The sequence below is a fragment of the Bos indicus x Bos taurus genome, chromosome X (assembly GCF_003369695.1).
Source record: "Bos indicus x Bos taurus breed Angus x Brahman F1 hybrid chromosome X, Bos_hybrid_MaternalHap_v2.0, whole genome shotgun sequence".
NCBI classification, from domain to species: domain Eukaryota; kingdom Metazoa; phylum Chordata; class Mammalia; order Artiodactyla; family Bovidae; genus Bos; species Bos indicus x Bos taurus.
Genome location: NC_040105.1, coordinates 111,621,908 through 111,646,474, shown reverse-complemented (window position 1 = coordinate 111,646,474; position 24,567 = coordinate 111,621,908). Strand labels below are relative to the sequence as shown.

Sequence of the window (24,567 nt, the reverse complement as noted above, 5' to 3'; positions counted from 1 at the left end):
GAAAAATGGGCCAAAGAACTAAACAGACATTTCTCCAAAGAAACGAGTCGCCAGTCCAGGTTCGATGCGCGATACTGGATGCTTGGGGCTGGTGCACTGGGACAACCCAGAGGGATGGTATGGGGAGGGAGGAGGCAGGAGGGTTCAGGATGGGGAACACATGTATACCTGTGGCGGATTCATTTTGATATATGGCAAAACCAGTACAATATTGTAAAGTTAAAAAATAAAATTAAATAAAAAAATAAAATAGAAACAGCAAAAAAAAAAAAAAAGACATACAGATGGCTAACAAACACATGAAAAGATGCTCAACATCACTCATTATCAGAGAAATGCAAATCAAAACCACAATGAGGTATGATTTCACGCCAGTCAGAATGGCTGCGATCCAAAAGTCTATAAGCAATAAATGCTGGAGAGGGTGTGGAGAAAAGGGAACCCTCTTACACTGTTGGTGGGAATGCAAACTAGTACAGCCACTATGGAGAACAGTGTGGAGATTTCTTAAAAAACTGGAAATAGAACTGCCTTATGACCCAGCAATCCCACTGCTGGGCATACACACTGAGGAAACCAGAATTGAAAGAGACACATGTACCCCAATGTTCATCGCAGCATGGTTTATAATAGCCAGGACATGGAAGCAATCTAGATGTCCATCAGCAGACGAATGGATAAGAAAGCTGTGGTACATATACACAATGGAGTATTACTCAGACATTAAAAAGAATACATTTGAATCAGTTCTAATGAGGTGGGTGAAATCGGAGCCTATTATACAGAGTGAAGTAAGCCAGAAGAAAAACACCAATCCAGTATACTAACGCATATATATGGAATTTAGAAAGATGGTAATGACAACCCTGTATGCGAGACAGCAAAAGAGACACAGATGTATAGAACAGTCTTTTGGACTCTGTGGGAGAAGGGAAGGGTGGGATGATTTGAGAGAATGGCATTGAAACATGTATAATATCATATGTGAAACAGATCGCCAGTCCAGGTTCGATGCTTGATACAGGGTGCTCAGGGCTGGTGCACTGGGATGACCCAGAGGGATGGGATGGGGAGGGAGGTGGGAGGAGGATTCAGGATGGGGAACACATATACACCTGTGGTGGATTCATGTCAATGTATGGCAAAACCACTACAATATTGTAAAGTAATTAGCTTCCAATTAAAATAAGTAAATTAAAAAAATAAAAGCAGTGCTGCAAAATACATAAATAAAAACTGATAGAACTAAAAGTACAGATCGTCAAATCTACAGTTGTACTAATGTTTGCAGACCATGACACTCATCTCTGAGTAAATGTTAAAAAAAAATGGACAGAAAATATGCAAGGACAGAAAATATTGAAGGACTCAGATAACACTATCAACCAACTTCATCTAATTGGCATTTGGAGACTACTTCACACAACAACAGAAAAATAAATATTATTTTCAAGTACATGTGGAATATTCACCAAGACAGACCATAAAACAACCTTTAACAAATGTAAAAGAATTTACATTGTGCAAAGCATATTCTCTCCTCATAATGGAATTACAGAATACAAGATATCTGCAAATTCGCCAAGTAGTTAGAGATTAAGCACATTTTGCCTAACTCATGTTTCACAATAAATTCTTGAGGGAAATTAGAAAATAGTTTGAAGTGAATTAATGTAAAAATACAACATATTAGAGTTTGTGGGACTCAGCTATTGCAGTATGTAGAGAGAAATTTATGTCATTAAATGCGTAAGATTACAAAGCAAGACACAGCACAACTCAATAATCTAAGTTTCCACTGTAAGTAACTGTGAAAAGAAAAGTAAGTTGAACCCTAAGTGGAAACTATATGTGTGTTAGTCGCTCAGTTGTGTCCCACTTTTTGTGACCCCATGGACTAGAGCCTGCCAGGCTTCTCTGTCCATGGCATTCTCCAGGCAAGAATACAGGAGTGCCATTTCCTTTTCCAGGGAATTTTCCCAACCCAGGGATTGAACCCAGGTCTCCTGCATTGCAGGCAGATTCTTTACCATCTAATCCACTAGGGAAGCTCCCTTGAATGTAGTAGTAATGTGTAATGTTTAAAAATTTGGAATAACCAGTAAATCATGTAGATCTACATAAAACGTATGTAAAGGGACAAAATGATATTATACCAAAATAAGGACCAGTTGGGTTCCCAGGTGGCACTAGTGGTAAAGAACTTGCCTGCAATGAAGGAGACATAAGGGGCACAGGTTCAGTCTCTGGGTCGGGAAGATCCTCTGGAGGAGGAAATGGCAATCCACTCCAGTATTCTTGTCTGGAGAATTCCATGGACAGGGGAGCCTGGTGGGCTACCGTCCATGGGGTCACAAAGAATCGGACACAACTGAAGCAACATAGCATGCACAAGGAACAGTTACCGTTTCGCTAGGGGAAAATTCTGGTTATAAAACAAGACTGGTTTGAAAAAGCACTGATAAAGATATTTGTATTTATTAATTCTCTTTTATTCCTTTTTGGAGAATATGAACCTATATTTTTAAAAGGGAAAATAAAAAATCTATAAGACTGTGTTGTTGTTTAGTCACTCAGTCATGTCTTTGTGACCTCATGGACTGCAGCCCACCAGGCTTCTCTGTCCATGGGATTTCCCAGGCAAAAATAATATAGTGGGTTGCCCTTTCCTTCTCCAAGGGATCTTCCCATCCCAAGGATCAAACCTGGGTCTCCTGCATTGGCAGGCAGATTCTTTACCACTGAGCCACAAGGGAAGCCCAACCATAAGATAATTCCATTGCAAATAAATTACATGCCCATTTTTTTGTAACTAAAAATTTATAGAAACATCTTTAGAACAAAATAATTTGGTAAAAAATAGGGATTGATGAGTTGCAAAAAGAGCAAAGAATAAATTAAAAAGTGGTAAGAAAATTTCTAAGGCACAAGAATATGAAATCATATCAATATGAGAGAAACCATTCATGGCTTAACTAGTACAGTGTTTGAATTAAAACATTAAAATGGAGAAATTGTCAATGCACAAAAGAAATATGAGAGATATAGCTAACAACTAAGCGTGTATTATCTACTGCAGAGAAGTTTTAACAAAATTAAAAATTATAGTTCTTTTTACATAGTGTTCAGTTTTTGAAAGATAAGCATGTATTAACTTAAAGCTATGAATGTGTGTGCATGTGTGTGTGTGTGTGTGTGTGTGTTAGTCGCTCAGTCGGCTCTGACTCTGCGACTCCACAGACTGTAGCCTGCCAGGCTTCTCTCTGTTCATGGAATTCTCCGGGCAAGAATGCTGGAGTGGATTGCCATTCCCTTTTCCAATGTGTTGAATTAAAGAAATATGGGTCATTGTTATGAAAATATTGCTTCATTCTTAGGACAATCAGTATTTTTAAAAGTACATTTTTACTGATGATTCAGAATTAATGACATTAAAGACTGAAAACATTTTAAATAACAATTTATTTATTATGAGGTTTACGAGAGACATATAAACAAGTTTTGACAAGGGACATATAAACAACACTTAGAGCAGTGAAATTAGTCATGATAATTCCACCTGCCCATATTGCCTACATACAATCCTTCCTGTAGATATTGGATCCAATATCATGTCATTGGGAATATGCATGCGTGCATGCATGCTCAGTTGCATCCAACTCTTGGTGACCCCATGGACTGCAGCCCATCTGGCTCCTCTGTCCTTGGAATTTCCCAAACAAGAATACTGGAGTGGATTGGCATGCCCTCCTCCAGGAGATCTTCCAGACCCAGGAATGGAAACTGCATCTCTGCCGTCTCCTGCATTGGCAGGTGGGTTCTTTACCACTAGTGTCACCTGGGAAGCTTGCATTGGGCGTATGACTTAGATATAAATATCTTTGTTTTTGCTCATGCTCAGTCATGTCTCACTCTTTGTGACCCCTTTTGACTGTACCCCAGCAGGCTCCTCTGTCCATGAAATTTTTCAGGCAAGAATATTGGAATGGGTTGCTATTCACTTCTCCAGAAGTTTCCCAATCCAGTGATTGACTCAGGAATATAAATATTTAATTTCCACTTTTAAAAACATTATTAGTTTTTCTAAAAGATGGTTTTAAAGATAACTGTGAAGGATTGTATTTGAAATTGAGAGAAGTTGGATGACTACACATAGTCTACTAATTGTATTTTTTTGTTTCTTTACAGTTACATAATCAATCAGCATGCCAGAGGCTGAAAAGAATCCAGCATGAAGTTAATCAATATTACAAACAAAACATCTAGATAATGAGTGTTTATTTTTGGTAGCCTAAATCATATTTTTAAAATATTTAAAGTATTTTGTTATTATAATGGTAATTATTTTTAATTAAACTTTTTATTTCATATTAGAGTACAGCTGATTAACAATTTTGTGATAGTTTCAGATGGACAGCCAAGGGACTCAGCCATACATACACATGTGTGTGCTTAGTCACTCAGTTGTGTCCGACTCTTTGTGATCCTATGGACTGCAGCCCACCAGGCTCCTCCATCCATGGGATTTTTCAGGCAAGAATACTGGAGTGGGGTGCCGTTTCCTTCTCCAGGGTTTCTTCCTGACCCAGAGATCAAACACACATCTCCTGTGCCTCCTGCATTGCAGGCAGATTGTTCACCTGCAGAGCCATCAGGGAAGCCTCACATATACATGTGTCCTTTGGTAATTCTTATGTGTCTTAGAAGAGTTAGAAATATTGAAAGCACAAATGAGACAATTTAAAAATCAGTTATATTTCTGCAAGCAAGAAAAAATATTGTTGCTATTTTGCTCTATATACTTTTGGGTTTTTGTAGGAATGTCTATATTAACATATATATGTGTCCCACAGTCTTTCAATCTGGTGTTAATTTGAATAAGTCAAAATATGGGGACACTGTCCTATGTAGACAATTTTGGTTTTACATTTGAATTATAGGACTTCTCATTCTGGCCATGATGTAGTAACAGGGACCAAATATACACACCTACCTCAAACAACTATAAAAACAGACAATACACATGAAACAATGGTTTTCAGTTTATTAGACATCAGGCAAAGAACAGAGTTCTCTAAGAGATGAGAAATAAATGAGGTGAGTCCTAAGATTGCTCAAACTTACAGCCTAGAGAAAGACTGTAGGCCACAGTGTATAATGGAGGAGGCTGGGCATCTTCTTGAGTTGGGGAGATGGAACTGAGGGTCTAAGGGGTGCTTGGTGGCAAGAACTTGCAGAACAAAATCTCAGAGGGGAGAGTGCTCCACAGACAGCAATTTCCAGACATCATGCAGGTCTGGGAGTTATTCTGGTTCCCATTAATCAGAGTAGAAAATCACATAGTTCATGGGCTTCAGTTAAAATATAGAGAGTGGTTTTGCCTGAGAAAAGAGGAATTATTAGCCATAATCTAACCACTGCTTTTAACTCACTTAACAGAGTTTAAAAGCATGACTCAAAAATACCAGTGACTTGTTTTCAAGTAACTTAATTGTGTCCCTTCAAAAAGCTTACGAATATTTATTTATAGAAACACAAAAATACCCAGCATTTAACAAAGTACAATTCACAATTTCTGACATCCAGTCAAAATCGCTAGCCATTCAAAGAAGCAGGAAAGTAGGATCATAAATGAGGAGAAAAATAAATTAAAACTGACCTAGAAATGAGACAGATGATAGTAGTCAAGGACATTAAAACAGCATTATATATAACTGTGTTCCATACGTGCAAAAGAGGAAAGGTTAAACATGCTAAGAAGGGACATGAAAGACATAAAAAAGAGCCTAAATAAACTTTGAGATATGAAGGCCACAATGCCTGAATTGAAAAGATACACTGGTTTTGACTAATGGCAGATTTGAATTGTATGAAGAAAAGATCACTGAACTTGAGGATATAGCAATAAACCTTTTTAGAAAAAACACACACTGAGAAAATGATACTGAAAACAATAAATAGAATATTTGCAAGTTGTGAGACAACTTCAAGTGATCTATGTACATATATTTGGAAACCCCAAAGGGAAGGAAGAAGAGAGGATAGAAAAAAGCATTTGAATGAGAAATCTCCAAATTGGATAAGAGCTACAAGGTGGGTGGGATGAATTAGGAGGTTGGGATTGACATATATACACTATTCTTTGGAGGCTCAGTCAGTAAAGAACCCGCCTGCCAATGCAGGAGACGCAGGTTCGATACCTGGGTCAGGAAGATCCCCTGGAGGAGGAAATGGCAACTCACTCCAGTATTCTTGCCTGGAAAATCCCGTGGCCAGAGGAGCCTGGTGGGCTACAGTCCATGGGGTCGCAAAGAGTTGGACATGACTCAGTGACTAAACCACCACCACCATGTATAAAATAGATAACTAATGAAAACCTACTGTGTAGCACAGGGAGCTCTACTCAGTGCTCTGTGGTGATCTAAATGGGAAGGAAATCCAAAAGAGAGGTGATATATGTATATGTATAGCTGATACATTTTGCTGTACAGTAGAAACTAATACAATGTTGTAAAGCAATTCTACTCCAATAAAAATTAATTGATGAAAATAAATAAAACTATAAATCCACAGATTCAAAAACCATAAAGAATGCTAAGAAATATGAAATTAAAAAAAAAACTATTCCAAGGCCCACAATATTCAAATTACCAAAAATCAGTGATGAAGAGAAAATCTTAAAAGCACCCGGAGCGGGGGGAAAGGTACTGTACTACAGGGGAGCAAAGATAAGGATGAGAGTGAGAATCTTGTCAGAAACAATGAAAGCGAGAGATGAGTGAAGCCCTATCTTTAAAGTCCTGAAAAATTAAACTGTCAACCTAGGATTCTACAGTCAGTGAAATATATATTGCAAAAATAAAGGTTAAATGAAGATTTTTTCTGAAATACAAAACCTTAAAGAATTAATAACCAAGAGACATGCACTAAAATAAATATTAAAGAATGCTTTAAAGAAATGCTAAATTCCTCCAGGCTGACAGAAAATGATGCCAGATAGAAATCTGAATCTACACAAATGAATGAAGAGCACCTGAATTGGAGCTCTATGTGTGAACATGAGGATTTCCTTATTTGTGTCAATGTCTTTAAGAGATAATTGACTATATAAAGTAAAGATAATAACAATGTATGGTGGAGTTTATAGCATATGTAGGAGTAAATGTATGCCAAGATTAGGCAAAAGGCTGACAGGGGAGAAATGGAAGAATACTGTTGGGGTTTTGTATTTGACTCTCTTGAGATCCAGTGGGTATGCTGATTGTTTTCTTTTTTGTACCACAGGTCCTAGCACACTGACCAGATGAGCCCATATACACCAGGCACTTAAATTGCCCTCATTACTTCAATGTGAACACGATGAGACTGGAGGGTCTGCTGTGAACTCCGGACTCATATTTTTCTTCTCTTCTTACTGAATAAGAAACTCTTTCAGAAACCACTTCCCAGGGCTTCACTGTTCCAATTCCACCCTTCTGGCAGCTACACACTCCCTCCCCCGGCTCATGGGTACTCCTGGCCTGTTTCAGCTGTCTGCCCCTAGTCACCAACCCCACTCATTCAGATGGCCCCAACCTCAAAGGAGGGTTGCTCTATACCCAGGGGAAGAGGCCCCAGCCTCCAGCCGGGATCATGACCACTCCCAGCCCAGCCCTGAAACACTGGCAAGGGTGCACTGGACCTGTGTGTAGTCAAGAGATGACGCTCCCCTCAGTGAGGCACAGAGCCAGGTGTACTCTTCCTGACAGAGGTGGGGGACTCTGAGGGCAGGGTGGGCTGTCTGGCACGCCCCTGGTCCAGCCATCCAATAGACCTGACTATTCAGACCACCCTACAACCTCCAGCTGGGGAGGAGAGTCTAGAGATTTTCCCAGCCTATTCACATTCCTTGATCTGTACCCTTTCCTCTCCCCAGTTTCTCTCCTTTGGGGTCCTGTGCCCCCTACACTGAACTCTGGATTCAGAGTCCTGACTGTCAGCCTGCCTGGGGCTCTCTGGATTTGGCTTTGCTCTTGTCTCTCTCGTGTACTCTGGCAACAACTGTCCCCAGGATGCTCTCAATGCCCCTAGCAGGCTGGGGGCGCCCCCTCTGGTCTCCTTCCCTAGCTCCTGACTGAATCCTTGCTCCTCACTGAGAAGAGGACCAGGAGGCTCTCCATGTTGGCATTTCATTAAAATCATGCTCGTAGGAATCCTGTCACTTTGGACATCACTGCATCAATCCAGTTTTACACGGATGAGGAATTAAATAAATGCTTTGTTTAACCTAATTAGAAAATGTGTGCGTGCTCAGTCATGTCTGACTCTTTGCGACCTCATGGACTGTAGCCCGCCAGGCTCCTCTGTCCATGGGATTTTCCAGGCAAGAATACTGGAGTGGGTTGCCATTTCCTACTCCAAATTAGAAAACTGGGGAGACCCAAATTAAAACAACATTGAGACAATATTTTATCCATAATTTTGACCAAAGTTTAAAAAAATGATAAAATATTTTTGAGAGTGAAGGATATTCACATACAATAGTTTTTGAGACTATGAATGGTACAGCATTTTAGAATAAAATTCCAGCAATATTTATGAAAATGTAAAATATTTATACCCTTTCAACTTTAACCAAAAAATCACATTAATATGTTAGATATGGTTACCTCTGGATAAGGGGCTGAAATTTGGAGGAAGTTAATAATGGGGCAATTATCTATTTTTACAAGTTTTTTGCAATAAGAGTAAGCACACTATATGCACTAATAATAACTTTGTAATTATTGTAATACAATACTTTATTGTAATAAAGTATTTAAATACACTTACCTATGTATTTGTCAGTTGAAGTAAGTGCAAGTTGATGTAACAAACAAAAACTGTAATTTAAATGGCTTAACATAAGAAAAGTTTATTTTTGTTCATATAAATTCTGATGCATTGGGCAGGAGTCCTCTGCTCTCAGGTGACCCAAGGATCCACAATACTTCGAGACTATAGTTCCGCCATCTCAACAGGGAGATGCCAGGTTTGCTGTCAAATGAAATAGAAAGCATGGAAATGCCATGCTGGCTCTCAAATGTCTGGATGTGATGATGCTTCTACTCATATTTCAGGGACAATGGGTAGTGATATGATCATTCCTAACTACAAGTGGATTGTACTTGCAGTAATACAACTACAATGTAGTACTTCATTTACTACAATACAGTAATATATTGTGAAGGAAAGGAAGACAAAATATGGATAAGACCATATGGTCTCTCTCATACACTGTTACATAGTAGATGCTGAACAAAAAGCAATTATTATAATTTGCTATGACAACAACCTTCACTTATTGGAGAATTTCCTTTTTTATTGAAGTATAGTTGATTTACCATGTTGTGTTAGGTTTTGGTATACAGTGAACTGATTCAAATATCTATCTATCTATATATTTCATATTCTTTTCCTTTATGGTTTTATTATAGGATTTTTTTTTAACTGGGCTATAGTTGCTTTACAATGTTGTGTTAGTTTCTGCTGTACAACAAAGTAAATCAGCTGTATGTATACATATATCCTTTCCCTTTTGGATCTCTCTCTCACTGCCCTCCCTACAATCACACCCATCTAGGTCACCACAGAGCATCGAGCTGGTTTCAAAAACTCTTAACTTCAGGGTTTTATCCAAAGAACTGGTAGATTATGTGCCAAGTTAGACTCTACACATAAACTCATTTAGAAAGCAGAGAGTTTGCTGAAGATACCTGTGGAGGGGGGGAGAGGTAATGACCAATGTCTAACATCACTATCCAGTGTAAACACAAGAGCACTATAAGTGGGCAGTGGGTTGAGACAGTCTGGGGACTTCTGCAGGGAGTTGAAATGCTTTGTGTCAGAGGGAGGGCAAGAGATTTAGGCTGTTCCATTTGGAGTGGGCACAGATTTCAGAAGAGGCAGCAGTTATGAGCTGGTAAGCTGGTCAGGTTCCAGAGTTGGACTAGAGGGTACATAGGGGAAGACCAGGGGATGGGTGTTGTCATGTGGGAAGGTGCTGGGACTAGCCAGACTCCTGGAAGCTCAGCTCTCAGGGGACCCTGACAGGCAGGAGGACTCTATGTTAATAATGCCCACAAACAATACCCAAACCCTGTCTGCTTCACTTTGTTGCCTTCCTTCTTTAAGCCTGCTTTCAGTGTCTTGGGCATGGGGTCCTCCTTTTGGTCACCTTAGAGACTTTATGGAGTATTGAGAAAAGAAATGATTTAGAGTCAGAAGGTTGGTATCAGGCTGGGGTTGAGTAGGAAAGGCATAGGTTCCCAATGAATTTAGACTAGAGATCTAGTCCCTGCCCTGTCACTTATTAACCATGTAACCATGGTAGATTACCAAGCCCTATGGCCTCAGGTTTTTCATCTGTGAAGCAAGTGGGCTTGATGAGACCTGTCTTGTTAGGGCGGCTGAGATGTAGGTAATGTACGCAATGTAAAGCACCTTGCACAGTGCCTGGCTCAGTCTTTAATGATTAACAGTTACAGGAACTGTCTGTTATCCACAGTTTTTCTTTCTGCATTTTCAGCTACCTAAGATCAACCAGGGTCTTAAAATATTAAATAGACAATTCCAGAAATATACAATTCATTAAGTTTTAAATCACACCATCCCACTCTGTCCTGCCCTGAACATGAGTCATCCTTTTGTTCAGCATATCCACACTATATATGCTACCTACCCATTAGTATAGGAAAAAATGTAACATTGTAGTGTCAGCACTCTCCATGGTATCAGATACCTACAGGAGGTCTTGGAACATAATCACTGGCAGATAACGGGTACTTCTGTGTTTCTATCATTAATTTGACCCCAGGCTCTTCTACCCTGTATTCTAGAAGTTGTTGTTGTTATCCAGTATATCTTAGAGAAATCTCAATAGGACACGTAATACCAAAATCACTCAACTATACTGCTGGCTTTGTAAATAGGGGATAGTAGTGTTAGTCGCTCAGTTGTGTCCAACTCTTTGTAATCCAACAGACTGTAGCCTGCCAGGCTCCTCTGTCCATGGGATTCTCCAGGCAAGAATACTGGAGTGGACTGCCATTCCCTTCTCCAGAGGATCTTCCTGACCCAGGGATTGAACCGGGGTCTCCTGCGTTGCAGGCAGTTTCTTTACTATTTGAGCTACAGGGACTTTGTAAACAAAAATCAGTAAATTTTCTTCTTAGAGGGTATATTATTAAATTTAGGTGGAGGGGGGTCTTCCCCAGCTGGATGCAACTCAAAGCTGCTAGAATTTGAGCCAAAGACCAATTTAGTCCCTTCGTCCCAGCTGCATTTTCATCCGAATCACTATTTTCATTAATTCCTCCCCACCCAAAGGTATATATTGCTCAGAATTCGCTAAATTACGTTAAAGGTAATCTAATTAAAATGTCTTCTAATAATGTTACCTCTGGCTTTCCTAGGTCAGTGAAATGGGTGCCTGGACAGCAACTTCCCAGCATCATTCAAAAGATATTCATCCTTATTTCTCAGGAAACTCTTGCAGACGATACTTATAAAATACCTAGGTCTTGTGTTCAGCTGAACTGGGACAAGAGTACAGGACAACTTCTTTACTTGCCCCAGGAAGTGATTTCTCTATGGTTTATCCATGATCCAAAAGGAAATGCCAAGAGCAGTTTTGTTATCCAGGTTTTTCTCTCATTCCTAAGACACACGGAGAAGGCAATGGCACCCCACTCCAGTACTCTTGCCTGGAAAATCCCATGGACAGAGGCACCTGGTAGGCTACAGTCCATGGGGTTGCTAAGAGTAAGACACGACTGAGTGACTTCACTTTCACCTTTCACCTTCATGCATTGGGGAAGGAAATGGCAACCCACTCCAGTGTTCTTGCCCGGAGAATCCCAGGGACGGGGGAGCCTGGTAAACTGCCGTCTATGGGGTCGCACAGTCGGACACGACTGAAGCGACTTAGCAGCAGCAGCAGCAAGACACACCATCTATAGGTCTGAGGGCTGCCACCACCCAGGTTCATTTCCATCACCTCCCATAGAAGAAACCCCAGCTTCCCAAAGCCCCAAACCGCCCTGGCTCAGGCACCGACATGCGAGGGCTCCTCCTGGAACCCCACCGCCCTGCCCTATGTTTCCTTGTTCAGTGGGACTAGGGGATGTCTCTTCACCTTCCTTGTGTGACTGCGGCTCCTAGACCATCACTCTAGGTGTGGGGGTGCCCTGATTCTCCCACTGTTCCCACTGATAACACCGGGCCTTCCACAGAGCGGAGGATCCATGAAGGTTTTTGGAATAAATGAACCAGTGAGCAGAGATTTCATTTATTACTATTTTATTTCTTCTACATCCTTGAATAAGCTAAGAAAATCCAAGTACAAATCTTAATGTTACAGAATAGACTAAAAGTGAGAACTAAAAAGTAAACCACTTAATTTTTTTCTCTATTTTACTAAGTTCTTTCACATTTTCAAGGACATTCTTATTCTAATGCCATCTTATCTTATTACAGAGTACAAATAAAATGAAAGGTTTCCAGATTTGTCTTAAAATAGCAAAATTCTTTCTTCTAAACTGAAAAAAAAAACAAATGCTAAATGTGCCAATGTCATGCATAAACCTAGATTTTGAGAATAACAGACTTTCTAGTTGAGTAACTACATTTTAAAATGCCAAAAAATAAAAGAAGATCAAGTTCTAAGTCACCCCAGTGGAAGAGAAACACAAAGATGCTATTTACTACGATTCCCTTGCCCCTAGTCTGTCCCTCTACTAGTTAGATCATTGACTGCCCTCTTAAAACACAGTGAAGAATCTGCCTTGGACTTCACTCAGGGCAGAAGCTGCTAGATGGGGCACTAGAACTTTCACTGGCCACAGCACTGGTATCATCCATGGTGGCAAGCCCAGATTGGGCTCTTTCTTCCTGCTGTCTCAAAGCCTCCTCATACCACAGAGGGAAGGCTCTAGGGTCACTTCCACTGATCTTAGCCAAAAACTCCAGGAGAGTCATCTTGTAGATCTCCGAGTGGGCCCGGGGACCCCACAGAAACTCATAGCGGGCCGGATCACTGTTGGGCACCTGTCGGTACTCGAAGTACTGCTCCTGCACCAACACTCTGGTAATAAGCTCCCTGGGCTCCCCATAGATAAAGTGCTCTGTCCCATCATATACCCCCATCACATTCAGCACTTCCCACACCTTCTCCTCAGAGACACAACCACCCTCCATAAAGATCATGCTCAGGATAACTATCAGAATACCATTCTTGGGCATGGTCTCCCCATCACTCATCAGCCCATCACAGGTGAGGCCCAGGGTAGTGACCAGGGCATAGGAGTCGTCGCTGGGGTCCACTTCCTTCACATCCACGCCAAACGCCAGCTGCAGGCACTCCGAGGCTTCTCTGAAGATCTCAGGGAAGTGATCCTGGTAATCTTTGATAACGACATTCAGCATTTCCGCCTTTGTGGTCAGCTCCTTAGTGCGATACTTGAGGAGCAGAAACTCTACCATATCAGCCACCCTGTCATCAATCACATTTCTGGGCAGGGACTCAGCATTTGGCAGAGCCTGAGAGGTGCTCGGACTCTCCTCTTTTTGGCTGCTGGGGCTATCCCCGGATTCGCTCATTGGAGAGGCAACAGCAGTGGGAGAGAGAGAGGAACTTGGAGGGCTCTGTGAAGGACCCTGGGAAGGATCCTGGGAAGGACCCTGGGAAGGATCCTGGGAAGGACCCTGGGAAGGATCCTGGGAAGGACCTGGGGGCCCAGGAATAACATTAAGCTCCTCCCCTGGGGAGCTCGAGATCAGAGAATAGGAAGAGGAAGAGGAGGACAAGGGAAATGAGGAGGAGCAGGTGGAGGATGAGGACGTATCCTCTTCCACAACTGCCAGAACGCTTTGGGCCTCACTGCCTTCCTCAAGCACGCAGCGCCGTCGCTTTGGAGCATGAGACATGATGACTGGTTTCCGGCAACAGACAGGAGTGTGGGCAGAGGTGACAGATGGGGGACCACGGGCCTGGGGGAGAGAGAGGATGAGAGCAGCTTCAGCTGAGAAACAAATTCTGGGTGGTATGACACAGGCCACTTACAGGTCTCCTCTCGAGGGGTGCTCTTGGACGGAACAGGGGCACTCCTCCTGGGCGGCCTGTCTGCTGGCTACCGGAAGGGCAGGGGCTCCCCAGGATGCAGTCAGCCCATCCTGAGGTTCTGGGGTTCACACGGTGGGGGGATTTGAGCCTTGTGGGTTCCCCTCTGTTCTGGGATAGGGGGCCTCTGGTGCACACTCAGGGCACCCTCCTCACCTTGACTCCTGGTTCTGCCTGGACCTCCTCTGCTCTCTGACCTCAGGACACCAGCCTCAGACCTCCACCTCCTGGTTCCTGGAGCTCCTGTGACAGAAATGGAGGGGACATCTCGGGGGTAGTCCAAAGGGTGGACTCTGTGAGGTCTCCCCAGTTGTGCACTGGGAGGTCCCATCGGGGTTCCCTTGTAGTGCCCACTTTTCCTCTGGCATGGCCTGGACCTTCCCCTTTGGGGGCCTGCAGGGAAACTCAGAACAAGACCTGAGTCTGAACAGAAAGCACTGAGAGCCCCCATATGTGGCCGCACCTGCCCAGGGATTCCCATAGGTCCTAGGCTGGGGAGATGCTCGGTTCAACTCCTCCTCACCTCCCGCCTGCCCTCCCAGCACTGACCACAGGGGAGGGAGTCTGCTCAGTCCTCTCTTGGGGTCCGGGGAGTCCACCCTCTGTGGATCTGAAGCCTCCGCCCTCTGCCCAAACACCTCACCTTCTGAGACCCTAAGCCAGAGGTCAAGAAAATGCTCACCCTGGCTCACCCCGTTCCAGGGCCTCCATGAGCCCCCACAAGGGCCAGGATCCCTGCCTCCCTATTGTGGTATAACCACCTCAGTCATTCCTCACATGGAACCTAGACTCCAGGCAGGACTGGGGATTGTCCCGTCTGCCATTTTGAGACCCAGCAGCTTTCACAAGGTCTCCCGTCTCTGAGACCCCATGTCAGGAAATGCTGCATGTGGCCGTCCTGCCTGAGGACTACAAGGTCCCCTCTATTCAGGGGTCCAGCTCCCCTTAGTCCTCCCTCAGTGGTCTACCCCCCCTAGGGTCCTCCCAGGGCTGACATCAGGGGCGGGAATCTGGGGTCCTCACCTTGACCTCTGGTAGGACCTGGGTTCTGTCCTCTCCCTACCTGAGGCCCGGTTCCTCACACCAAGTCCCCAGTCTCTCTGAGACCCACATGTCAGGAAGTCAGAAAGGCCTAATGCGCTCTTCTCACCTCAGGGGCTCCCAGCGCCGACAACAGGGTCGGGGATCTGTGGGCTTCCATCAGTCCTCCCTCGGGGTCCCCTCAGTCCTCCCTCAGGACCTTACCTTGTCTCCAGGCAGCACCCGGGATTCTCTCCTCAACCCAACTGAAGCCCCGTCTTTTATACCAGTTCCCCAGTCTCTCCAAGCCCCGGATGTCAGGAACTCCGCCCCCTGTGCCAGGTCCCCAGTCTGAGACTGGCTGTCAGGAAGCCCGCCCCCTCCAGGTCCTCAGTCTGAGACCCGGATGTCAGGAAGTTAGACCGTGTCTGTGGGCTCATTCTACTCCTGGGCTGCCCAGGGCCGACAACAGGAATGGGCTTCTCTCAGGTCTCCTCTGTCTGGGGTCCAGGGTCCCCTCAGTCCTCCCTCGGGGGCTTCAGCTTGACTCTCAGCAGAACCTAAGATCCTCCCCTCTGCCCATCTGAGGCCCCGGTCTCTCTGAGACTCAGATGTGAAAGTCAGGACTTGCTGCCAAGGTGCCTATCCCCCCCACATAGGCCTCCCAGGGCCAGGAATTTGGGGGGTCTCCTCTGTTTGGGGCCCAGAGTCCCCTCAGTCCTTGCTTAGGGTCCTCACCTTGACTCTCAGCAGGACATGGGATTCTCTTCTCCGCCCTGCTGAGCCCCCACCCCGTATACCAGGTCCCTGGTCTTTCTGAGACCTGGATGTCAGAAATGGATGATGCATGTGGTCATCCCACCCCAAGGTCCCTCAGGGTCTTCCTTCAGGTCCTTACTTACCTTCATGTCTGTCAAGGCCTGGGATTCCTCCATCTGCTGACTGAAGGATGCACACCCAAGACCAAACCAACCCTATTTCAGTATCCCAAGGCAAAGTGATGTAATACTAAATCCAGTCTGATGCCTGCGCTGACCGCACCACATCTGTTGGCGGATCCCCTCTGTTCTGGAGTCTAGTGTCCCCTCAGTCCTCCCTGAGGGTCCTCACCTCAAATACTGACAGTTCCTGGGTCCTCTCCTCTGCTTACCTGAGTCCAGCCCTGTCAGCTCGATGTCTTTCCTTCTTTTAGACCATTTCACCCAGCAGAATACAGAGGCCACCGTATCAGGCTACAGCTTGTTGGGGCCTCCATACACTGATAGCAGGGGCAGGGTGGAGCTGACCTCTGTTCTGAGGTTCAAGGTGCCTCCAGTCTTTCCTCAGGGTCCTTGTCTTGACTCCTGGCAGGTTCTGGAACTCCTTTCTTTGCTGATCTGAAGACATATCCCTCTATCCAAGCCTCACTTCCCTGAGACATTCATTTTCTACTTCCCCAGAAGGAAGTCAGAGGCTTCCATGTCTCTCTGACTTGGCACCTATGGGGGCTGACTGCAGGGACAGGGTAAAGCTGGGACCCCTCTCTTCCAGTCTGGGAGATTCCTTCATTGCTCCTTCAATATCCTCACCTTGACTTGTGACAGGGCCTGAGACTCTTTCCTCTTGTGAGCCTGTCCCCTTCCAGCCAAGGCTCTCACCTCTCTGATGACCCCCAGGGCATATCGAGGGAGGCTCACAGTCTGACAGCTCTGCCAGGGATCTCCCACAGCTGTTATCAGGAGTAGAGCTGGATTATCTGGACCTTCTGGGAGGATGCCCCGGCTCAGTCCTCACTTCTGAGGTCCTGGGTCCTTGATGAAATCCTGGCTGGGAGAGGCTCCTCACTGTCAGCTCCAAGCATTTGTCCAGCTGCATCCCTTGTAGAGAATGATTCTGCAACACGAACTAGTTTCTAGATAGGGAGCTGCAGTGCCCATGAGCATGGGGGAGAGTCAGAGAAAAAGCAACCTTTTCAATGGAATCTCTTGACCAGCCAGCCAGACTTCAGAAACATTTTGTTCTAAAAGATTCATTTTCTGCACAGAAGAGGCTGAGCAGCAGCATTTGGGGAGGTCCTGCTCATTTGAAATTATCTAACATTTCATAGTTCAGAGAACTGATTTTCATTTTCTTAACCCTCATTCCTAGTATATTCAAAAAACATATACATCTCTGCCAAGTGTATGTTTAGAATACATATAAAATTTCATGAAAGAATACCTACACTTATTGTGTGTGGATCGCTTTAATAGCTCCTATTCTATAATACCTCCAGTCCATTCTTTATCTTTTGTTTGGGAACACGTGTATACCCGTGGCGGATTCATGTTGATGTATGGCAAAACCAATACAATATTGTAAATAGCCTCTAATTAAAATAAATAAACTTAAATTAAAAATATTATTTTGGAAAGGCCAGTCCTCAGTCTCTTGTCAAAAGTTCAGAAGTAACAGGAGTAGAAACAATGAATGGCTAAAGTAATAATTAGTAATAGTTTATTTTGCCCATGCCAAAAAGACAGTTTGAACACAGAGCATTCAAACCAAACATGGAATGAGGCTCAGGGGTATATCGTTATAAAGCTGCTTATACTGTGGGAAGGCAGTGACTATTCTCACAGTGGTTGGTTATAATATTTGAATTTCTTAAATGATAGGGAATTGGTTAGTGATTACCTCATATCAATTTGGGGAAACAACTGAAGTTTTGCTGATGATTTCCAGAGGCATAAGCAAGAAATGACCCAGATCAAGTTAGCCTTGCAATAAAACCTAAATTAAGCTTTGTTTGTATGACTAAATTGGTTTTGTCTGCTCAGGGAGTTTTTCAAGGCTAGTCTCTGTTTTTGATTGTAACAGACTAAAATGGTTTCAGGTGGTCATTAGCACAGGCTTTGGGGTCCTACAACCTCAGTCATCTCATCTTTCCAGCTGTCCTGTTACTATCCCAGAGCTAATGGTATCTGTGGTTAGAGGGCCTGCCTCTGGTTTGTGCAATGAAATAGGTCAGAAATTTAAAATCTTCTTCTCCTTACCCATCCTGCCATCTGCATCTCTGTGGCCTACAGCCCTTCTGCAACTTCCCCACTGCGCCCACCCTGCAAAACACAAGAACCAGCTCCCCACAGTCATCAGTCTTCCCTAGGGATTTCTCGTGTTTTGTTGTTTAGCTTTTGTTGTTGATTCCCCCACCCCCACCTCCTTTCTATAGTTATTGAGAGTTGATTTGGGGAGTGGAAGTCAGTGGTCTGAACCTGATGGTCGTCTTGGCATTTACAGGTAAGGCACTAAACCTATAAATAATTTAAGGAGAATTAATATCTTTGTAATAATGCTGTTCCTCATTAATGAATATGTTTTACTGCTTTATTTATTTGGGACTTTTAGCTGAATCTATCAGAAAGCTTTTATATTTGCCTCCATTAATGTCTTGTACATGTCTTTTAAGATTCTTTTTAGGTAATTTTCTTGACTTTCTTGCCATTGTGAATGAGGTATTTCCTATTTCATGTTCTAATTAGTTATTGCTTTTAGATGGCAAGGTTCTTTATTTTGCTATAATGATTTTCCATATATATTTTCCTGAAATCTCTCAATTATTCAAATACTCCACATGTTTTACAGATAACAATATTGTCACCAAATATTATCTTTCTTTTCAATATTCATACCTCTTATTTATTTCAATATTCACTGCTCTATGTGTCCCAGCGCAATTTTGAACAGTAGAGGAGAGAGCATTCATTTTTGTGTTGTCTGGCCCTGGCTTTAATGGAAATTCTAATATTTTACATATAAGTGTGTTTGCAATAGACTTTAGGAAATTGAAGTTCTATTCTAATGTTAACTTACTCTTTTTTAATCATAAACTTGTGTTGAATTTCTTTCAAAGGCTTTTTAATATACCCATTGATGTGATCAAGTGTTTTTTTTCTCCTCTAATTTGTACAGGGAATTATAATTGAAAGTATTTTCTAATGTTAAATCATATTTTTATTCCTCAGACACAGCCCATTTGTTCATTTAATTCACTGCTATGTTGAATATGCTATTAAACTATTTAGACTATTTGCTGCTCTGTGAGTGAGCATGGCTTAAAGTGTTCTTTTCATGGGATGTTCTCATCTGGTTTTTGAATTGAGGAGCAATAACCTGGCAAAATGAGTTGAGTAATTGACTGTTTTTGTATGCTTTGGAGGAGTTTACATAAGGTGATAATTTGTTTCTCCCTGACTATTTGGTAAAACTGGCTTCCAAAACTGCTTTGTTTTGGAACATGTGATAGTGGCTTGAGTTTTGAATACAGTTTCAGTTTGTATTGTTTGATTAAACTTTTAGGTGGTCAATTTCACTTAGGATTTCAAGTTTAATGGCATGATATTTATAATAATTTTTTATTAAAGAAATTATCAAACATACACACAAGAAAAAGAATCCATTTCTCTTTGTTATATAATGTAATGAACCCAGTATACCTGACACTCAGCATCAACACACTTCAACACAATCTGGTTCCAGTTATACCTTCACCTTCTCCCATTTCTTGCTACTGGAATAATTTGAAGCATATTCAAAACATCATACTATTTTATTTCTAAATATTTCATGTTGTTCAGTAACCCAGTCGTGTCCAACTGTTTGCAACCCCATGGACTGCAGCATGCCAGGCTTCCCTGTCCCTCACCATCTCCTAAAGTTTGCCCAATTTCATGTACATGTCAAATATTTCATGTCTTCCTAAAATATAGATTCTTTTATGTGTAAATCTAATTCTTTTCAAAAAATTTAAATAAGTAATCTTCAAATGCCAGGTAGTTTTCATGTTTGCATGGCAGACATACTTTAAAAAAATTAGTTTCTTTGAATCAGTGTCCAAATAGGATCTAATCACTACAATTGTTCTTTATGTCTCAAGTCTTTTTTAAATCTGTAATTTCTTCCCCTCCTACCTCTTTTTCCTTGCAATTAAATATTTTGGGGGGAAAAAAAAAACAAAATTTGTGTTTTGTTTAGTTTCCAAAAGTATGGCTTTTGTTGAATGCAACATTTGTGGTGTCCCTTAACATGTTCTTCAGAACTTACTGACACTACAAGATACCCCAGGCTCATTTTGTATATTTACTGCCTTATTTCTAGAATCAGTCATTTCTCCAAAGAGCCCTCATTCTTTTTGTTGTATGTAGACAAACATTTCTTCAGTGAACAAAGGGAGACAAAATTTTTCCTTCCCCAGTTACACGTCTTATTCTTTTCTTTTCTTATTTTACTAGCTAGAACTTCCAGTACAGTGTTGAATAGGAGGCCTCAGAGGAGATATCCTTGCCTTTTTCCTGATCATAGGTGGCAAGCATTGAGGAAACTTCCTTATATTCCTAGTTTACTGAGACCTTTTTTTTTTTTTATCATGCATCTGTGTTGGATTTTATCAAATACTTTCTTTGTATCAATTGATATGATAATATGATATTTTTTCTTTTGCTTATTGATGTCATAAATTTCATTAATTGGTCTTTTAATGTTAAGCCAGACTTGTGTACCTGGAATAAATCTCACTTGGTCATGGTGTATAGTTATTTTTATACATGTTGAATTTGATTTGCTTATATTTTATTGAAGATCATTAGATCTATGTTCATGAGAGTTATGGGTCTGTAGTTTTCCTTTCTTGTAATTATCTTTTACTGGTTTTGGTGTTAGGGTAATGGTCTCACAGAATAAGTTAGGAGTATTCCTTCTGCTTTATTTTTTGGAAGACCCTTTGGAGGATTGTTGTTAATTCTTTTTAGATGCTTGGTAGAATTCGCCAGTGAAACCATATGGGCCTAATGATTTCTCTTTTTAGGAATATTAATTACTGATTTAGTTTACTTAGTAGATATAGATTTATTCAGATTACCTTTTTATCCTTGTGTGAATTTTTATAGATTATGTCGCTGAAGATAATTTTAGCTAATGTATTAAATTTGTGGACATAGAGCTGTCATAATACACCTTCATTTCCTTATATTGGTCATCTGTGTCATCTAATTTTTGTTTTGTAGCCTTGCTAGAAGATTATCAATTTGTTGATCTTTTCAAATGACTACTTTTGGTTTCACTGATTTTCTATATTGTTTTCCTGTTTTTAATTTCATTGATTTTTGCAGAAATTCTTATTTCTTTTCTTCTGCTTGCCTTCAACTTAATTTGTTCTTCTTTCTCTAGACTTAAGTTGTAATCTTAGGTTTTGATTTTAGAACTTATTTTTCTAATACAGTTAGTGGTGTAAATTTATCCCTAAGCACTGTTTTTTCTATATTCCACAATTTTTTATTATTACCATTTGTATCTTATTTAAAAAATTAAAACATTTATATTGGCGCTTATTCCCTGACCCAGAGATATATAGATGTATATTGTTTAATTTACAAATTAAATTCTGTTTCTTCTCCTTCTTCTGATATTCTAGTTACTTAAATATTACACCTTCTGAAATTGTCCCACAGTTCTTAGATATTCTGTTTCATTTTGGGTTTGCATTCTTTTTTTTCCATTTTAGTTTTTTCATTTAGAATTTCAATAAAATTTCAATTTAGGGAATTTCTGTTGACATTTTTAAACTTGCTTATTCTTTCCTCAGCTATGTCTAGTTTGCTGATGAGTTCACCAAAAGCTTTCTTAGTTTACGTCAGTTTATGTTTTTTCCAGCATTTCCTTTTGACTCTTTCTTAGAGTTCCCACGTCACAGCTTACATCCACTTACCCATCTGTCTTGAATATTGTCTCCTATTTCAATTATAGCCCTTGACATATAAGTCATAATTATTTTAAATTCCTTGTCTGATACTTTCAACATCTTTGTCATATCTGAGTCTGTTTCTGAGGCTTGCTTTGTCTCTTCAGACTGTATTTTTTCTTGCCCTTTAGCATGCCATGTAATTTTTTGTTGTTGTTGAAAAGCCAGACATGTTATATTAGACAATAGAACTGAAGTAAATTGGCCTTTATATTGTGAGGTTTTATGTCAGTCTGGCTAGTATTGGACCTTTTGGTGTCAGGGGTTTAAAATTCACCTACACCCTTTCTTTCCCTCTTCTGTTGTTCTTGGGTTTCCCTAGGAACTGCATCTTAAATAGATTCTTGCCTTGCAGTTCTTTCAGCTATAACCTACTGTTGTTATAAAGGAGACATGTTGATGTAGAGGGAAGGGACAGGAAAAAGGCTTCTATAATATTATTGAGACAGGCCTGAGACCTGGGACCCTTTCCTGTGTTGCTGCAAAGCTTTCTGCAAAGCTTACACCTGGATATACCACTCCTCAAGCTACAAAATGCAAAGAAATTTATGGGAATTAAAACAACTGTGTCCATGCACAGTTGGGGAAAATTCTGGACCACACCATACAAAAAGACAAAAAAACCCAACTACCATTTCTGAATAGCCTGAAGCAAAAACAGAGTGTCAGCAGCAAAAACAGGGTACTACACATGCCCCCTGCACTCAATACCAGAAAGGGGAGGGCAAACCACCTAAACCACCCCTGTATCCACCTGGAGTGGAGTTTCTTTAACACTGTGCTGGGATGGAAGAGGAAGGAAGTGGGTCATGGTTCAAATACCATAGACTCTCACTGTTACCAAGTGTCAGCCCTCCAGTTTGACCCCTGGACACACCCCTACCCTCACCACATATAAGGAACAAGCTTGCTCTGCTTCAGTGAGCAAGCAAGGGCATCTGTTACTTGTTTTTGCTCCCCATGCTTCAGCCGGAGCCCCAATAAAGCCTTGCTTGAATTTCTTGTCTGTCCTCTAGTCAATTTATATTGATTGGGGAAGGCCAAGAACCCTGGTCCATATCAAAATGAAGTCAGTTCCTTTAGGTAGTTTTCAGAGATCTTTGTTTTTATGGATTGTATCTTCCTGGTTAAAATCTCTGAGCCATGGCTCTGGAGCTAGAAGCAGGGTGAGTGGAATTTTTTTCTAAATAATACCCCTGCTTTAGTAGTGGGATGCTTGGCATGGAGGGGAAGTGGTCAGTTGCCTCAAGTCTTTTATGGCTTGCTACTCCTGGCATGTTAACTCTGCCAGGGTGAGGAAAATTAGGGTTCCATATTCTCAGTGCACTGTTCCTAAGGAAGGAACTCTGTCCCATAAGTGAGGGGTTAAGTGAAAGAAGGGATTCTCCACTTCTCAGCATTACTCTCCTGAAACTTAGTCTTTGGAACAAGTAGCTTGGGATAGGATGAGAAATGCTGATTCCCATACTTCCCAGGAAGATACCCAAAGCCCTTGGCTGGGAGCTGGAGACAGAAGGAACTCTATGTTCTTGGCTGTATCCACCTGGGGTGGAGTTTCTTTAACACTGTGCTGGGATGGAGGAGGAAGTAAGTGGGTCATGGTTCAAATACCATAGACTCTCACTGTTCTTACCAACTGTCAGTAAACTTTTTTGAATAAGTGCTTCTTAATTTGCATATTCCCTTAGGACAATTTCCAGATATTTTATCAGTTCAGTTCAGTTCAGTCACTCAGTTGTGTCCGTCTCTTTCTGACCCCATGGATTGCAGCAAGCCAGGCCTCCCTGTGCATCACCAACTCCTGGAGTTCACCCAAACTCATGTGCATCGAGTTGGTGATGCCATCCATCCATCTCATCCTCTGTCGTCCCCTTTTTCTCCTGCCCCCAATCCCTCCCAGCATCAGAGTCTTTTCCAATGAGTCAACTCTTCGCATGAGGTAGCCAGTGTATTGGAGTTTCAGCTTCAACATCAGTCCTTCCAATGAACACCCAGGACTGGTCTCCTTTAGGATGGACTGGTTGGATCTCCTTGCAGTCCAAGGGACTCTCAAGAGTCTTTTCCGGCACCACAATTCAAAAGCATCAATTATTCGGCGTTCAGCTTTCTTCACAGTCCAACTCTCACATCCATAAATGACCACTGGAAAAAATGTAGCCTTGAATAGGTGGACCTTTGTTGGCAAAGGAATATCTCTGCTTTTTAATATGCTATCTAGGTTGGTCATAAGTTTCCTTCCAAGGAGTAAGCGTTTTAATTTCATGGCTGCAATCACCATCTGCAGTGATGTTGGAGCCCAGAAAAATAAAGTCTGACACTCTTTCCACTGTTTCCCCATCTATTTCCCATGAAGTGATGGGGCCAGATGCCATGATCTTAGTTTTCTGAATGTTGAGCTTTAAGCCAACTTTTTCACGCTCTTATTTCACTTTCATCAAGAGGCTTTTTAGTTCCTCTTCACTTTCTGCCATAAGGGTGGTGTCATCTGCATATCTGAGGTTATTGATATTTCTCCTGGCAATCTTGATTCCAGCATGTGCTTCTTCCAGCCCAGTGTTTCTCATGATGTACTCTGCATATAAGTTAAATAAGCCGGGAGACAGTATACAGCCTTGACGTACTCCTTTTCCTGTTTGGAACCAGTCTGTTGTTCCAT

At 41.9% G+C, this 24,567-nt stretch overlaps 1 protein-coding gene across 1 annotated transcript; it reads right to left on the bottom strand.

Annotated features, from left to right (window-relative positions):
* Positions 1–12,398: 12,398 nt before the first annotated feature.
* On the bottom strand, positions 12,399–13,991 carry LOC113887529 (melanoma-associated antigen 10-like). Its single transcript, XM_027534707.1, has one exon. It carries the CDS (start codon positions 13,942–13,944, stop codon positions 12,811–12,813), a length of 1,134 nt encoding a protein of 377 aa, XP_027390508.1. The 5' UTR covers positions 13,945–13,991; the 3' UTR covers positions 12,399–12,810.
* Between the last annotated feature and the right edge of the window lie 10,576 nt (positions 13,992–24,567).

Excerpts from the sequence above, each read along its gene's own strand:
- LOC113887529 (XM_027534707.1), bottom strand. The coding sequence starts at position 13,944 with ATGTCTCATGCTCCAAAGCGACGGCGCTGCGTGCTTGAGGAAGGCAGT.